The sequence below is a fragment of the Dermacentor variabilis genome, chromosome 9 (genome assembly GCF_050947875.1).
Source record: "Dermacentor variabilis isolate Ectoservices chromosome 9, ASM5094787v1, whole genome shotgun sequence".
NCBI lineage: Eukaryota > Metazoa > Arthropoda > Arachnida > Ixodida > Ixodidae > Dermacentor > Dermacentor variabilis.
The window spans coordinates 53,664,780-53,683,642 of NC_134576.1; the positions used below are offsets into that span (position 1 = coordinate 53,664,780).

General features: G+C 43.6%; 1 protein-coding gene across 1 annotated transcript in view; it reads left to right on the plus strand.

Annotated features, from left to right (window-relative positions):
* Nucleotides 1–16,704: 16,704 nt before the first annotated feature.
* The window catches only part of LOC142592694 (uncharacterized), a 36,411-nt gene continuing 34,252 nt past the window's right edge, over nt 16,705–18,863 (plus strand). Inside the window, exon 1 of the mRNA XM_075704269.1 lies at nt 16,705–16,830. Coding sequence (XP_075560384.1) covers nt 16,707–16,830 — 124 coding nt within the window. The 5' untranslated portion in view covers nt 16,705–16,706. The remainder of the gene's footprint in view (nt 16,831–18,863) is intronic.

Consider the following 18,863-nt stretch of genomic DNA (forward strand, 5'->3'; position numbering starts at 1 on the left):
AATTTCCTGCATGTCGGCACCGCTGTGCAGTGTTGGAGGCCCTTCTTAAACCACAAGCACGATTTTTCAGCTAATATTGAAAGCAACTGTATTCTTTTCTTTTGGGGGGGGGGGGGGCTTTCTTCAGCGTCTTACCACAGTTCCGAAGTTATCAGTTAGCTCAAGATGCGCCCGCATGTGTTTCTAATATCCAGTATGTTGTCACGGATTCAATAGTGAAAGAGCGTTATCTTATCAGATTTCACGCGTGAAGCAAATACTGGCGTACATTCTCCATCACATTTGAGGACCCGAGATTGCGCTGCAATGTACGAGCATTTCAATCTGACGAACTGACGCCTTGATCCGTAGATCGGAATCAGAGGAAGCACTTTGCGCGCAGCCATCGTTGCGCTTTGAGCGTTTTTTTTTCCAGCGCAAGCTCACCTTATAATGAGTTATATTCGTGACTCACTCTTTTGGAAGTGTTTTGTTCTTGACATCCCTACAATATGAGGGTATAAGGCGCTACATCTTCATTGAGTGAATAGTGGGAAACGGACTAGGCCTTTTCTTGCGTCTGCGTTTGCACATTTATCGGACCAATTTATTTTTTATAACCTAATTTGGAGGCTGTAAAGCACAGCAACCTTTTATTAACAGGAGGTTTTAATAACACAGAAAATTGAAATGCTAATTAGTGGGCTTTCACCTCATGGTAAGGAATTTCAATAAAGATATCCTTATGATAATTAAAAGCCTATCCTCTTGACAACGTTTAATCTGAGTTTCTCTTTGCAAGCTGATACAGACTTGCAGGTGGTTCGTATCGGGGGCCCTCGACATATGTCTAACAGTCAAACAAAGAGTTATTCCGAATGTTTCATTTCAGGAAGGCGCGTTACCCTCCTGTCTTTCATTCCCGTTCGCAAACACGCATAAGATGAAAGTGCTGCATGAAGAGCGTCGTTAGTCCAAACCAACGAGTTACCGTAACTCACCTCGCTTATATCGCTGTCATTTAGGCTTATATAAGAAATATATATATTTTAAATCGACGCATCACGAATCCAAAAAGAGCTGTCCGTGACTAGCCCAGCTAGGTTTCTTTCATTTCGTACTTCGCAGTAGCGGCTAATAGTAGCTCACGAAGCAGAGCACTGAGTGTGGATATGGCAGAGAAGGTGTTCTATATACTGTCTCGTCACCCACCGAAAATTGCCCGCCGTGCTACTGGCCATTCCTAGAAAATCGTATATGTGACGCCCAGCCATTTGCAACACTGCAACTTTGTTTTGCGATTGGAGAGTCCAGGTGAGAGAAAGGGTGGTTATGGAGATAAAGACACGCTATTTTCTGCAGTAACTTAGCAATGCATGAATGAATGCATTCATTTATTGAGAAAAAAGAAGAGCAAGCATCAGTGGAAGCACGTCTCAGCAGATTGGGAAAGAAGCGGGGGACAAAGAGGAAAAGCTGGAGCCCGGGTGGCAGGCGAAGTCGCAGTTTAGGGGCGAGAGAATATAAGCAAGAGTTGGTGAAACCAGTTGAATTCCAGTGTATATAGATGTGTGATGTGGCGAGTAAATGATTGGAGTCACCGCCCAGCATCCGTCCTTTGAGGTAGTAAAAGCACCCGCCGTTCTTGGTTACAAACGTTTACTGAAAACCAATCTTCGCAATTAATTATTCGTCAGCCATACCTCGCCACGTATTTCTTAGTGGCAGGGTCAGTGGATTTCAACTACGCTGTCGCGACAAGTTACGACCATAACGTGACGCCTGCGGTTACGGTTGCCATACTCGTGACTCTTACTATTGCGCGAATACTATAATCATGGGTTTACTGCACAAGTTAGTGAACAGACATTTTATAACCGCGTTTCTCACCTTACATACGCTCAACGCAAGCACCATTTCAGCATGTTACGGTGCGCGTCCTTTCAAGACAGAGACGAAAACAAAAGAACGCGTTAGAAGACAGGGTACCGACTTGGGCCCCGTGCCAAACATATCCAAGCCAACAATATTTATTTTATTTCAATACCCGAAAGGCCCAATGCGGGCGTTACATAGGGGGGGATTCATCAAAGAAAACTTAACACTATACAACACAGAATATAAACGGCTGAAGACAGGAATAAACAAGTTAATAAGCCAGGTACAAGTTAATAGGGGAAAAAATGGCTAGAAACAGGTACTGGAAAAATGCACATGTAGCAAATCCCACAAAACAAAACAAAAATCGCACCTTCAGAAGTTACAAAACATGTCATCTAACATTCCACGGAACGTTACAGCTCACACGCACACACAGAAAAAAAAACAAAGAAAACGCACATCATTCTACAGTGGAATTCTCTAAGTATGACCAAAGAGCTGTTTGAAATGATGATGTTCCAGCGATAGCCGCAATGCTAGAAGGAAGCGAATTCCACTCTTCAAAAGCCAGGACCAAAGGTGAGTATTTGTATTGTTCTGTCCGAGCGAAAATGGGTTTAGTCTTCATGTGATATACACGAGCCCATGTGTGCGGCACCGGGAGATGTGAACTTGCGAATGGTGTGTTGCTGTGGTAGAAAAAGATAAATGGCTTAGTTTTCAGCGCATGACCAGAGGCGAGAGATGGAGCGATATTTTCAGTGCTGTTACACTTTGATACCGAGAGTAACGGAAAAGGATGAATTGAGCAGCCTTGTTTTGTATAGATTCCACCATCTTAACAAGATAGGTATAATGAGGGTTTCAGATCACGGACGCCTATTCTATCACAGGCCTGATTAGCATGTTGAATGCGTGTAGTTTTGTGTCCTGGTTGGCTTGGTGTAGTCGGCGTTTAAGAAGACCAAGCTTTTTTATGTCTTTGGCAGTAATCAATTCAATATGAGTGCTCCAGGATAAATACGAGCTAAAATTTACACCGATGTATTTTACCGACGCTGAAGTTTCAATGATAGTATTATTGACTGTGTAGGCATTAGGAATCGTCTTAGCAGCGGAAGTAAATTTGAGATGTATAGTTGTGTCTGCGTTAATTACCATCTGCCCTGCCGCACCAATGAGTTAGTTCATCAAGATCAGTCTGTAGAGCAATGTTAACAATCATGCCGTCGTTTCTATGCAAAGAGGTTATGCATTTAAACTTCTGGAGTGACAGTCCAAGCCGCCACGTACGGGAGCGCGTGAAGCCGCCGGCGGCCATACTGTTAGAGGAAAAAGAGCACAGCTACAGTACGTGGCTGCGGTATACGCGCGACGCAGCTGTGCTTGCGGTTCTGCGATGAAAAATAAAATGAGACCCCTTTAGAAAGTATATCAGTCCGGCATTGTGTGTCGCTGTTGTAAAAAAAAAATGTCATGGTGGTGAGTGCCTTGTGTTCTGTGTACAATATGTTGCGAGAACTGAAAAACAGTCGTTTCCTGTTTTCTTCGTTCAATAACCTGCCGCGTGCATCGGCACTGTGATGCCCTTTCGTCGATACGTGGTGCCGGGCCATATTGACAAAACATGACCTTGAAATATAGTATCCTTATGCCAATTCTTAAAAAAACTCACTATTTGTGTAAATGAGCGTTTTTGCTTTAAACCTAGAAAACAAGAAAAATATTCAACGGTAGGTCTCATTTTTGTCCGGCGTTTCAGTTCTAGCTGAAAAGAGTTGGTGAAAGCAAATTTACAATAAAGCTAAGGCGACCCACAGTCTGCACGAAGCCGCAAGCCTACATGCGCTCCAATGAGGGTGACCTGGCAAAGTTAAAGTCATGCGTCACTGGCGGCTCAAGCAATCTTTACTTTTTTTTTCGTTTCTGCATCCGTTCTTCCTGCGTCTGCGGCAAAAACGAGAAGTGAGAAGGCAGATAAACAGACATTGGTGGAGGCAGGTGGTAGCGTAATGGTTAGACTACCCATCTCCCAAATGCAAGATGCTGAATTTGGGAGATGGGCTCGAATCCCGGTGGTTTGTTTGGGAAGACAGCTTTTTGTGCTCTCTGGTTACTGCCAAGCTTAGAATTAGGCGGCAGCCTGGCGACAACGGTTGCCGTCAACGTAACAGGATAAGCGGGCGTGCAAGGTCACACTTAAAGCCGAAAGTACATTCGGAGGAAATACGCTATGCTCTTGTCGACAAAAAAAAAGTGATGAGTAACGAACGGTGCTGTTGAGCGAAGCTGTAGCCCGATAATGCCACCATAGACAGGACCACGCTCCAATCCCGGTGCTCAATGGAAATATACGTCGACAGCATGTCAACTAGCGTGTTATTGATACTTCATTAAGGTCGTTGCGTGTTTGTGTTGTGTCTAGCAGGAGCGAGTAGTATAGGAGATGACATTGGAGAGCAGGCGGTGAGCGAAGTCCGCGAAAAGTAATTGAGGATAGCCATATTGAACGTCGACGCCGTGTTGAAGAAAGCCTGCGACTTCAGTTGCTCAGCCGACAGAAAGGCTTGAGTCGTAGCATACCGCTGGGCGTATTTGGTAACCATAGCGATAGACACACACTTTGCGGAAGTAAACAGAGGAAAGGGACGTAGTGAGTTGGCCGCCCTTTTTGAGCTCTGGTATAGTTTGAAAAATGAATGTGGCGAAGTACAACGCACCAAATAGTATATGCCAACCCAAATGAATCAGCGTGGTCATACTTGCGCGACATGCCATGGTGGCCTGCCACCAGGACATCATGAAGTTGCAGCGATGAGAGTTTTCATTCGGTACTTGAGAATAAAAACGAGCACATCAGGGACGTCCGAGGGATGTTTCTACGGTATAAGAGCACATCGCTCGCCCCCCCCCCCCTGCCCAAATAACTAAATCACGAATATAAGCTTACGAATAGGGGCATCGTAAGATCGAGCACTAGGGCGCTCGTTGATCTTGTTCAGGAAGACGTCAGCGTTTCATTCAGAAAATGAGTTGGAGTTACGTTTATTTGCATCACAATGGCGGGCGTAATCAGGCAAACATTGACAGCATTTCATTAGAGGGTGGCTGACTACTCTGTGGAGATTACGTTTAACAATGACAACAAACACAGAAAGCTTTGCTTACATCGATTAGCACATACGTGATATCCGCATAATTTTGTGACTATCAATTTAGATGCTTCAGAATGGCGCTCATTAACGCAATATTTCCATCCCCAGTGAGCAAAAGCGGCTGTCGTATCCACAGTATAATTGATTTAAGTGCCTTTAATCCCATGGACATTGTATCGTCGCCAACTTCCGTGGGATTGGAGTCGTCAAAATGGGATACAGGTGACAGAGAAATCAGGAGCTTGATGAACGGCAAGAAGGCAGAAGCTTGCACAAGACCTCAGGGATATAAAATGACTTTTTGAGCAGCTTGGTCAGGGGGCCACGCAATGGTGTCCACGTCTAATGAAGATCCTCCGAAATATGGACAGAGGCCAACAAAAATGCGGGCATTTTGGGAAAGGTGAAACCGCTGGAAATTTTAGGACAGCATTAGTCTAAATATAAGAGAAGACTTAAAAATAAGAAACCATAACGTTGACAGGGTGGCCAAATTTTGGCACAAATAAATTGACTGTTGAAGCAGTTCAGCTGAAACGCAATGGTGCGAAATAAGGGGAGAATGTCGGTAAGAGTTGAACAAAGGTCAAGTATGTCCTGTGGCCGACGCCAACGCTCGGCAGCTGTCAAGCGACTGCACGTATTAGGCAGATGCCTGGTCGTCAGTAGTTACAGTATGATTCGGGTCTGAAATATTGGACGCGGACTCCATCACACTGAATACAGTGCATTCTACGGTGTCACTCTTCGACAGCTGACACCGATTCTCACGGAATGAGGATAGGAACAAATTGTCTCACGTGCCGGCTGTCACCTTCCTCGAACTGCCAACTTTCCTTGCCCTCCGTAGTTGATTAGCTTTTATTGGGTTCGGCTGCTAATCACGAGGTCTCGGGATTGAATCCCAACCACGGCAGCCGTATTTAAGTGGGTGTGAAATGCGAAAACACCCGTATACTTAGTGTTAGGCGCACGTTAAAAAATCCGAAGTGGTCTCAATTATTCTCGAATCCTCAACTACAGCGTGCCTTATAATGAAATCGTGGTTTTGGCAAGTAAAACCTCATACTGTGTTATGTAACATTCGTTAAGGATATCCTGGGCAGTCGCACAACTCCTGAATACAATTAAGTGTCAGGAGTTGTGCGCCAGGTCTTTGAGTATGTGGATAGCCTTTATGGCGTTCGATAGCTGCGAGTCTACGTTGCGGCGGAACGGTAACATGGTAGAGAATGTGGAGAACATACACATCCCGCATATATTACTGCACAATAATTTTAAATAGCGTTCTTGCTTCACGCACGTGGATAACTGTCATTGGAGACTACTTTGGAAACTAACTGCAAGTATTGTATATGTAATACCCAAAGGTGTACCTGGCCTGGTGGCCAGTAAATGTGACGTAATATTGCGAGCAGCTTCGGCCATAGCGTGCTAACGGATGACGACACAGACTGAAGTGACTAGCGCAAGAGTGGAGAGGGGACACTAAAGAGGCTAGGAGGACAAGCGCCCAGTTGGAAGTTTGCGCTTATCCTTGTCGCCTCTTTAGTGTCCCGTGTCCACTCTTGCGCTAGTCACTGCAGCATGGAATACCAACTAGCCCGGTCTCACACCCTGCGACGACACTGGGACAGTTTGCTGAATTATTAGGTCATGACTTTTGTGTCAAGGTGAAAAACTAACATATCCATGTATATGTCTTAATACTTAAGCACATCTGCAGTTGCGGCGGTAGCCTATGAGTGCGCATTGCAAAGTCGCTAGGGAAATAATTGTGTGCACCTTAACGAATTCGATAGGTGAAAATCAAAATCCGTCCACGACGGCGTCTCTAGTAAATGCTGTGCGATGTTCGGACGTTAACAATGCGTGCCGACTGACGAAAGGCTGCCACGAAGAGCTTCTGACGGTTGGCCTAGCTTCTTTACTACGTAGAATCAAAAGAAAAATAAAAAATAACAAGAAGAAAAAGAAGAACCGTATCAAAAGCCGAGAATCAACCATTTCGCGACTAAACGCTCTTAGGATGACGAGTAATTTCCAGGCGACGAGCGGCTACGCTTTATCAAGAACACTGATAACGCCGGCGGGACAAGCATTGTGGCGAAGTTCAATGCGCAGGGAAAGCTTTTAATTATTTTATTCTTGTTTTGTTGACGTCATCACGCGTCACCGCGGGTAGTTTGAAAAGCTTAAGGTCAGTACGCCACGTGGTGGCACTCACGCGAACTAAACCCTTGTGTCCAGTAAAGCTGGATACGCTAAGCTTGATGGGGTGCTGCCATGTAGCGGCGTAATCATGGTTATAGGGCGGCCATTAAATTTACCGATTGTAACCACCACAGTAATTGGCACTGTGTGATGCGCATGCGTTAGCGCAATAATAAATTACGTATCGCTGTAACTTATCATGTGTTAATGAAAAATAAAACTCTCTAATCCCGCCAGTAATCATACGGTTAAACCTGGAACTATAATCTGCTCCGTACAGATACAGCCTGTGTACACTTCCTGCCTTCGGCAGTTCTGCAAGAGACTTGCGAGAGAGAATATAGTTTTTTAACGGCTACGCAGACATCTCCTGTTGGAATAGCCAACGTGATGGTTGAATTCCGGATTGGGAAGAAACACGTAAGCGGGTAGCGCATTATAACGTAATGCCCCACTCATAAACTGGTGGGGCATAACATACATGTTAAGATACATTTAAAGTACTAAGTTCTTCAAGAGGAGTGATGTTCAATATCACGCGCAGGGAGCCTGCTGCTCCTCAGCGTGAGCATGATTAGGAAATTACGTGCATTTCCTATTTACCATGTGCTTCACATAGAACTGAGCCAGAGCCATGTCGAACTGCCAACACTGCTTGCAGGCGAAGAGCCTCTTGCCGACAGCAATTATATCAGCTGTGATGCCCCCCGTCTTCCTCTTATATCTAATTTCAGTGACTGAGGCGCCAGTACAAAAAAAAAGTTATGATTACATGAGCTAGCTGTTATGCGCGCTTTCTGGCCTATCTAAATTCTCTGCGTTGTAAGTGACTGAGACACTAATACACGAAAGCGGTAATTTTGATTTGATTTCGAATACTGCACTTTGAAAACTTCTGCTTCGTTGTTTCTTGTGTTTTCAATGCGAAATGAATGCGAAAGCAAATGCCCATCGCACATGCTACACGGTCCTTCGAGCCATAGGATGAACATCGTCGGATGCTCGTATAATTTATTTGTTTATTTATTGTTTAAATATTCAATGAAATAATTACAAAAAATGCAGGCCCAGGTTAGGGCCCATACAGGAGGAGTAATACAAACTTTAGACAAGCTCTGTTACATACATGAAAACAGTAATTCACCATACATCATTAAGAATATATATATATATATATATATATATATATATATATATATATATATATATATAACACCTCACACATCAATAAGCCCTTATGGTAATGCCAATGATGCTCGAAGTCATTTAAACATTGCAACCTTAGGGCAAAACAGCCCTAGAGTTGCCGACCCGCTAAAAAAAAAAGTAAGGAAGAACAGCTCCTCACAGCTAACTAATGACTCTGTGAAATGAACAAACCGGAGCAGTTGAAACTGAATAATAAGATCTCGCAGGTATGCCCGCACCGCTATCCTTAATTTCACCAGGGCTGGCGTGGACCCTCACGAGAGCGTTGCTCGCAAAATTTTAACTGCCTAATTTCGGCCTATTCAAAAAAGTCATTAAAAAGACTTGAGGCAGCTAACTTTCTAGTTCATGTAAAGTTAGGCATACGTGGTGTATGCCTCCTTATACAGCCCAAAGGGAATACGATGGCCTGCTAGACAAATAAATTTTAAATAAATTGTGTCTCGTGTAAACAAGAGTTAAGTGAATGCAGCCAGCCACTTGTACGATGGCGCCTCCACATTGGTTGAGCCTACGGCGTGGCGTAGAGCTGTAACACGAGCTTACTCCGGTAGGAGGTAAGCCAGGCCTACAGCTCACTGAATTGCCATCAAAAGAATATAGCGTCTTTGCGGCGTTTATGTTCATCGTTCACGAAGCAGTGAAATATACAGACACTGACGTGGAATGACGGGACGAGACAAGCGTTGTCTTTTGCCTGAAGGTTGAATGGAAGCATGTGACAATTACATGCAAAACGGAACGGAACAAAAACGTAAGCAGAAAGATAGCAACCGAAACCGATAATAAAAGGCTACAAAAGCACGCATACCCGCAAGCACGTGTGCTTAATGATAATTCAGATAGCAGGACTTATTGTTTCGCTAGAAACAATAAGTTTCTTAGAAACATTATCTTTCGAAACAATAAGCTTATTGTTTCGAAAGATAGGCCTCTCGCAAGCGTGTTGATGCGTGCTAATGCGGAAATTTTTCGCAATGTCGTCGGTGCGCTTCATATATTGCGTGTTATTCGGTGTCGAACAACACGACAGACAATGACGACAAACATGGGATGGTGTAAGCCTTTCAATGAGATGGTGTGCTCCCTGAGGAGGACGTTAATGCATCGACCAGTCTTACCAATGTAAACTTTAGCAGAAGAGATTGGCAGCGGGTAGAGGTCACCAGCATTATACAGCTCATAAATAGATAGGGACGCGCTTCGAAGGACACCTACTGCTCTGATAAACTCCTCGTCCCTTTGCTGAATGGCTGCACAAACTTTTCTAAGCTTGTCTTTTGAGGAATAGACATTGCCTGCCTCGTACGCATTGATAGTTTTCTAGGGGTGTGCGAATAGTGATTTTCGAGACTGAATCGAATAGCGCCAGACGCGAATTGAATTGACGTTCAATACTTTTTGAACACTGAATGCACCCTTTCGCCATTATTGTAAAAGAATGTTCACATGCTAGTATACAAACAACGTTATCGAGATTCCGTTATTGCATCTCACATTACTGCGCGTTGTTTCTTAAGGCACTCATAAGGCATTCTGAACAAGTAAGCAGTTTGTTCGGATACTCAGAGCTCTTGGATGAGTGCGAGGAATGGTGAATTGGCCAGAAAACACTGCATCCACAGTGCGCTACGTATAGCCGAGCAATGTAGAGTACCAAACCTGCCCAGATGAAGTCTGTGGCATCTGTTGTACTACTCGTTTAGTTATTAAAGGCCAACTCTCCGAACTAATTTCTATTTGCTTATCAGTAAAACAAGGATGCCCGATGTCCCCACTACTATTCGCCCTTTACCTGGAACCGCTATGCTTAAGCGTAATTCAGTCGAGTCACATCCATGGCTTCAATATACTCGGTAATTAAGTAAATGTCATAGCTTATGCAGACGATCTAGCGTTCTTCTGCGCGGATAATCCCAGTGTTGAAAAGGTAGTATCGATAATAGAAGAATTTGACAGCGTATCAGGAGCGCGAATGAACTCCTCAAAAAGTTTAGGCTTATGGTTTGGCTAATGGTGCTATACACCAGAACAGTTTGCAGACGTTAAGTGGACTGATGTCCCGCCAAAGTATCTTGGCGTGCCGCTAGACGCATATACATTAAGCGCACACTGTTGGAAAGAACGGGTTTCGGCCCTGCAAAGTTACGCCCAGACATTCGTTCCACAACGACTTTCTATTTTTGGGAAAGCCGAAGCCTGCAATAAGTTCTTGGCAACAATAATTTTCTATATATTGCAAGTTATTCATTGTGCTAGGCTATACATCCAACGCTTTCACCGTATCTCTGCAACCTTCGTATGGTCTTCAACTTTTGAGCCCATGAGGCGAGACAATTTAGGCCTGTTAGTGAAGGTGGGCTGGGCTTAGTACAACTTTGTGTGCGGCGAATAGTGTCTCGTTTCTTGTTTTTTCGTGATACTTCGCATCCTATGATTCGGTCATACATGAAAATCACACTTGTTAAGGCGTTACCTGATTTAGTTGTCTCTTCAAATTTTTCTTCGCGCTTATGCTTGTGGGGATTCATGCAAGAAGTTTACTTGGCGGTTCATTTCCTGACAGTTCGGTTTTCCACTGAATACTTGTATTCTGTGTCGCGCAAAACGTTGTACAAAGTCTTACTGTCCATGCTATTTCCGTCTCCACTTTAGCGATCAATATACATAAAATGGCCAGGCCACGATGTACTAAAGCGAGTTCGCAAAATGTATTTGTCCCCTTGCTGCAAAACATTCTTTTATAAAGTTCATAGTGAAACCATACCGGTCAAAACATGGCTACAAAAAAAGGGTATCTTTGTCTCTTCTGTTAACTGCGCCTTTGTGATTTACCAGAGACAATTGAACATTGTTTTATTAGCTGCACCGACGCCATCCTATTTTGGGATGTACTCCAACGGACTTTAAAGAAAGACTGAGATGCTGCGCTCATACTGTGTGATACCTGCTGCCAACCTCTGATAATAGTGCAGCTTTCGATATGTTTTTTGTCTTGGGAATGCACAGTTTGTGGAAAACGCGAATGATGGACCGAAACACCGAAACGGTGGTACCTACAAGGGTACATTTTATCCAAATGACCCTACACCTAAAACATGTTTATGATGGACTCGCTGTACAACCGGACCGGTACCCTATTTTGATGAGGTGCTTATCCTTGCCACCCTTCTAAAGGGAAACGAACGTTTCTACTCACAGTATGAACGTTGCCTTTTCTGTGTGTGACTTTCATTGTGCCCTCCAATCTCTGACTATGCAGAACTAGTGAACGTCTGTTTGAATGCTACTATAATAAATATCATCAAAAAAAGAAAAAAAAATGAGTGACATAACTCAGACCCCGCATTAAAACAATCAGAATGTATTCTAAAGCCTTCCGTGTTACTAAATAATAAGTGTTCACTAAATATACCAAAGCAAATCTGACAATGTTTGATTTGTTAGTCACCGACTTCGTATAGTTGCACGCACCAACAAATTTCATGAGCTGTGCAATCAAGCAGACATCCAGAATCTTATACGCATGTTCGCTTTTCAGCAGTGGTGAAAAAACATGTGGGCTTATTAGTCCAGTTACTTTCATATGCTGAAGCAAAATGCGGCAGGTAGAGGTAAAAAGAAGAAGTGTAACCACATGACAAGAGTCTCTCCGCCTGCGAAGGCAAACTAGTTTCGAGGGAATGGACAGACAGTTTGGACAATAGGTAATTTAGATGAGACATAACCACGACCGTCATAGAATGCACGAAACAGACCTCCAAATTTGCCTCAAACTATCTAGCTGCTTACCTGAAGCACACATAATTGCATTGAATAGTCAATAACCTGGTGCAGTTCACCGCACCTACAAAAACCAAATAATCATCGACGTTGTGGAACCTAGCTCGTGGTGCATCAAATATGAACGTTCCGGTCAACTCAGATTAGGCATCGGTCGATTAACAGTTCTGACAATGCACTTTCAGTTCAAAGACAGCGCATAGGTCGTATCTTCGTTTTCTTTCACGTCACTTCAAGCACTATTCCCAATGTAGGCGAGTGAGATTAGGCAGTCAACGTGTTGAGCTACAAATCTTTGACTCTACTCGCCGTGAAAGAGCTATAAGGGAGTTTCATTTCTTCATTTGCAGAAAAAACTGCAGCACGTGTTTATCGTCAGCCGTTTTTTACATTGAGACATATGGTACGCAGAAAAATAATCGGTTATCTCTAAAAAGGTATAAAGAGGTCGGAGCACAAATAATTTCCAACTTGTAAGAATTGTTGCCCAACGCTCATACAGGAGCGAATGGGTATTTCACTCTCACTTTCAAGGAGCCCTGGAGGAAATCGCGCCACTAGTGATTTAGAATATGGTGCCCTTTAGCTTCCATCAAAACGCCAAACCTTAACTATTGCGCCATTATTTCGCAATAGGATTCATTTGCACGACAGTCCCAACCTCTGTGGTATAGTAAGCAATGAAGTAGGGGATAAACTAGTTACCACGTCTTGTATCAGCTGCCTTCTGGCCATCAGATTCGAAGCTTCTCCAATTTACCTTCGACATAAGTTAGGCTGGACGACGTATGCCAGGTCACACTCTCGCAGCACTGATTTTTTGTGCTTCACTTTCTTAAAAACAACAAAGCCGACCAATCTACTGTTGTCCAGACGCGTTCCTGCACTGATTACGATGGAGATGACACCTGCGCGCCCTTCGTCTTCCACCTTACAGAGAAAAACACCTGATCCAATTCTGTGAACGCTGACACCGCGGAAACTTTTGTGCATCAGTTTCAGTGAGTGCTCACACTATGCAAGTAGCGACAAGTCCATCGTGATTATTACAACTCTAACACAAACGTGATTTGCAGAAAGTACTTAGGCTAGGAACTTCTCCCTGAAAACGGAGATCTGATTTGAATACTCTACGGGTTTCGCTCATTGACAGCAACCTGCTCATTTGTTTGTGAACAGTAAAATATGAGCGTGTGTATATATTACAACAGCATGTTTATGCTTGCGCTCTTTTTAGCTTTTTAAGCTTGAGCACAAAATAATTGTTTGGTTCGTATTTTGAGCACGGATAACATTTCTTACAAAAAGTTGTTTGCTGTTTTGCTTCGCTCTGTTTTTCTTTGTCAATCTTGACATGTGTTTACAGTTTTGTTATGTTGTTGTTTCTTATGACTAAGATATGGAAATAGCTGCGTAACTAAAGTAGAGAGGTGGGCTAGTTAGTGCTGGTCCTTGAGCTGTCATATAATTTCTAGCGCAGGAAAAAGTTTAATGGAAAAAGGATAGGAGACAGCGTTCGACTTCAAGTGACAAATCTTAATCATCCAAGGACACGCATGGGGACCTCCATATGCGCGAACAAATGCGGAGGCAAATGGGTAAGCGAACGCGCAGATAATAGAGCAAAGAACAGGCCAACATGGGTGACTAGCCGATACAAATTATTGACTCGAAGGTTCCTATCGTGACATGAAACTTCTTTCTTTCCGAGAGCTAAAGACAGTCTGCCTAAGCATCTAACAGCAGCTTTTAATGTGCAAAAAGCTTCGAATAATTTTTTACCAATCCACCTGCGGAGCCATCTGAGCACAGGTGTATTATCAAAACACGGGAAGCATTTCTATTTGCAGTAGTGGTAAGTGAAGCAGCCGGCTTCGGCTAGAGTGCTGAATGCGGTCCGGTGCTCCTTCAGGTGATAGTTCAGGGATAACGCCGTCTGGCATATGTAGCATTTTTCGCAGGAAAGTGGGATCTGGTAAACCGCCGCAATCCTAATTTGCAAACCACAAAGCGTGCGTTTAGGCATGCTTCTTATGACTTTTTATTCAGCACTTCTTTTTGATGCGAAAGCTTCAAGTGGCCCATCGAGTGAAAAAGCCGGCGGTACCTGCAGCAGCGGCACTGCCCATTGGCTGCTACGCCATGTCACGAACGCGCGAGGTGGGCTAGAGGCACTTTTCGTGTATTAACGAGCTTCTTTCACGCTCGGAAAAACACTTTTATGTAGCACATATTGAGCAACCGTAAGCTGTATCGGGAGTTTTTCATGTGGATCTTCAATTTACTCAAGGACATCTTTCGTCTAGTTTCAATATTTGAGAACTCTAATCAGTTTTTATGACAAACTATGTATTTGGACGGCATGCAAAAAACACAATCAGAGTATCTCCAAGCGACGGCAAACATCCTTACCTTGGTTCCGTCCAGCTGCCCGGCATTTCTTGGCTGCGCGGTAATTTTCAGTTCCAGCTGCGCGGCAAATCTTGGTGCATGTTACTTGGGACACTGTGTATAAACATGTTCCGGGGTTATATTCATTAGCTCTGTTATGTATAACTGAAGATAATCATGTCGTAATATTAACTGTCCTTCTCACCCTACCTTGAATTTTGCCATTTCTTTCTATATTTCATATTTCCTCTACTTCTCCAGCCTTCGCTGTGTTTGGCATAGCCTTACGTGTAGTGGTGCAACGCCCAATGTACACTCGGCGACAAAACATTACGGACCATGAAATCTCAGATAAAGCTGAATATCTCCGCTACCTGCCGACGCAGCTTTTTATTTACATTTCGATCCTCGACTCAAATATGCTAAAAACACTGTCGTATACAGTTTTACTGGCTACGGCTACAGACTGCTCGGTAATTGAACGTTTTAGTAGATCTCGTGGTCCATAAACTTTTGTCGCCGGATGTACAAAGGCTTCCTAATTGTTGTTCGCCGTGTAAAAACATATTTTGACTTACAATATTAATTATTAGTACAGTAATCTGATAAGTTATATTTACTATTATACAGAATAGAAAATATAAATATTTGTTTTTCGACAAGACAAAAGGAAACCGAGGGGTTCGACTTGTTCCTTATATATAACCACGCGCGACGACAGACACTAAGACTTCCAAGAGTATAGAGGAAAGTAACGGTTAATATATTTCATGCAATTCAAGAAATGATAAGGAAAGAAAGAAGCAAAAAGCAAGAAAGGATAATTTTCTGCCTGCAGGCGGGAGTGGAACTCGCACCTCCCGCATGCCTCGTTCCGGCGCTCTTCTGGGGCCAGGGAATAAACCAAATGCCACCCTCGTAAAGAAAACCGCACGAGCCGCCGTTCCCTTCGCTCTTTCCTTCGCAGTCTCGTCCCAGCAAGTGACTTCTGAGAATCAGTGTACGGGCAGCGAACGTTTGGTTCCTGGCAGTTTCTAATCGATACGCCCTCGTAAGGCCCGCCTGCCGTAGCTTTGCCTGTAGAGTGGGAGCACTAAACCTAAATCGCACGCTGACGTGAGCATCACGTGTTGGCCCCATACGTTATGGCTGAAGTCGTGCGGCACGACTTTCTCTTCCAATAATTTTCGTGCTCCATCCAGTGTGTGTGTGCGTGTGTGCGTGCGTGCGTGTGTGTGTGTGTGTGTGTGTGTGTGTGTGTGTGTGTGTGTGTGTGTGTGTGTGTGTGTGTGTGCGCGCGTGTGCGTGCGTGTGCGTGTGTGTGTGTGTGTGTGTGTGTGTGTGTGTGTGTGTGTGTGTGTGTGTGTGTGTGTGTAACCGCAGGAGTTAACTAGAATGTCTAATTTGGAAAGGGCCACTGGTGAATAAATGATCGCATGAGGCATCACAGGAAGGAGACTACACGGTCGCAACAAGGAAATCACGGTGTTCTGAAAAGCAGTCAGGTTAGTACAATAAATAGTTATTTAAAACCAACAAACCGATGAAGCAGTTTACGATTTTCGATTAGATCAAGTAGTGAAAAAAATGCAAGCGCTTACAGACTTCACATAAAAAATACTATCTATTCTCGTAAGGAAAATAAAAGATTTCAATAAAGGCTTACTTTCTTCACGATTTGATCCTGATTTGCAATATTTATCTACTGGACACATAAAGTCGCAAGCCGAATGACTATTCTAAAACGTTTTTTTTAATCGTTGTTTACCAAAACTATGAACATGTTTCCGCATTCCAGCAGTCGATAGTAAAAGAGCTACCGTGGCTATGAACACGCCCCATCCAAGCAACAACCTGAAATACGCATGCTTTCATAAAAATGGCCTTGAAAGCACCTTGCGAGCTTTGACAGTAACAGATCGAACGACGGGAAAAGTAGGGGCTGGCGAGGCGAACACCGTGCTATCAGTTCCCAGTTCAGACAATGAAGGGTGTCTATGACTTCGCGAGATAAAACTGAGGAATTCGTCTTTATTTATCTATTTTTTTCGTGCAAGTGATAGGGCTATAAGAACAAGAGCGATGCGCCGGCGTATGGAGTTGTATTTGGCTCTTGGCAGCACCTTCAGTAGAAGCTTATTTAACATGGCGCCTCGATTTTTTAACGTCGTTGCTGCACTCTGCTGCTGCTTGTTCGTGAGAACGGTGATCGCAAGCGGTAAGCAAGCTATCAAGGCTCATATCTAGGAGTGTAATATATTTCGGACTTTGTAATCGTATCAAGTGCAAACGTTCTAGCGAAGAATATGGTTTCAATATAAACGCGAATACCACATACTGTTTCGCTTTTGGGTGGCCAAAAAATAAATATGAAAAACCAACCCCAGTTGCCATCTAAGAAAGCGCTTAGCATTATTTCGCAGGTTGTTATTCGTGACACTGTGTTGAGCTGTGGACAATGAGCACCGCTCCCCTTTCCACCACGCCTTTCTACTCCGCCTTTCGAGAGGTTTTCCGGGTGCCACTTCCTCAAGCACCAGTTCCAAAAGCCATGTAGCGTCTGTGAGCTGTAGTTCAGCGTCCCAAACGACAGCGTCTCCGGTGCTACGGTACGGTGAGGCGGTATCACGCCGCGGTTTTTTACCGCTGTGTTAGACTGCACCATCTTTGGGATCCGCCCGCAAAAACAATTGGACATTTGCAAGAAATCCCGGTTAGTTCTAAGAGAATGTTGGACTTACTAAAAATAATAAAGAAGGGCCAGGAATGAAAAGCAGTATAGACGAACATCCCTCGTTATTGTAGTCAACAAATTTGAGGTAAAAACAAAAATGTGGGAGTAAATGTAGCAAGGCCACACGTAAACTGCACTAACATGGTCAGTAACTGTAGTATGTATATTTCTGTATTTATTTACCTATTTATTTATGTATTGATTTGCTTGTCTCAATACCTGCGATCCATGTAGGCATTAAAAAAGGAAATGGTGAGAAAGGTGCATGTCATAAGCTTTTAGCAAATACAATAATCATTAAAATAAATTCAAATATTCGTTTTTATGTACCAAAACCACTATATGGTTTTCAGATAGCTAAATGGCATGATCTAAGCAAATATGCGAAGGCAACTTCGAAAGTTTTGTGGTACTGTCATCACCGATTCTTTTGTCGTGTTTTAGATGTAATGACATCATCGCGACGGGCTTCGCCTTCTGGCAACTATATCATGCGCGCAACATGTGTTGTTCCAGCGATGCTTCGCATGCTGCCACCTCTAGTGTGATAAAACGCTTTAAGTGTGTAATAAGAAATGAGAAAGTAATGGTTTATGTCTGCTTATATACAAATTCGACTATACCTATGAAACACCTCTCTGCTCAAGATGCCTCATCTCCTGCTTATGAAGTGGCTCCTCCGATAAGCTAATTACCAATTGCTCACATATTCTTGCTATGTCATCATCATCATCATCAGCCTATCTTATGCCCACTGCAGGACGAATGCCTCTCCCTGCGATCTGCAATGACCCCTGTGCGCTGCCAACCAATTCCAACTAGCGACCGCGAATTTCCTAATGTCACGGCTCCACCTAGTCTACTGCCGTCCTCGACATCGTTTCCCTTCTCTTGGTACCCATTCTGTAACCCTGATGGTCCAACGGTTATCTAACTGGCACATTACATGGCCAGCCCAGCTTCATTTCTTTCTCTTGATGTCGATTAGAATATTATCTATACCCGTTCGCTCTCTCATGCAAACCACTCTCTTTCTGTATTTTAACTTTATGCCTAGCAATCTTCGTTTCATCGCTCTTTGTGCGATCCTTAACTTGTTCTCAAGCTTCTTTGTCAGTCTGCAAGTCTGCCCGACATGCCAGCACTGTTAAAAGCACTGATTGTACACCTTCCATTTCAATGATATTGGTAAGCTTCCAGTCAGGAGCTGACATTATCGGCCGTATGCGATATAACCCATTTTTAGTCTTCTATTAATTTCCTTCTCATGGTCAGGGTTCCCTGTGATTAATTGACCTAGGTAAACGTGCTCCTTCACAGAGTCCAGAGGCTGACTGGCGATCTCTAACTCTTGTTCCCATGCCCGGCTATTCATCATTATCTTTGTCTTCTGCATATTAATCTTCAAACCCACTCTTACACTCTCTCTCTTAAGGTCCTCAATCATTTACCACTCATTTACCTCAATCTACCTTCTTGTCGGACAAAATAGTGTAATGACCCTTTTGTTCCTCAAA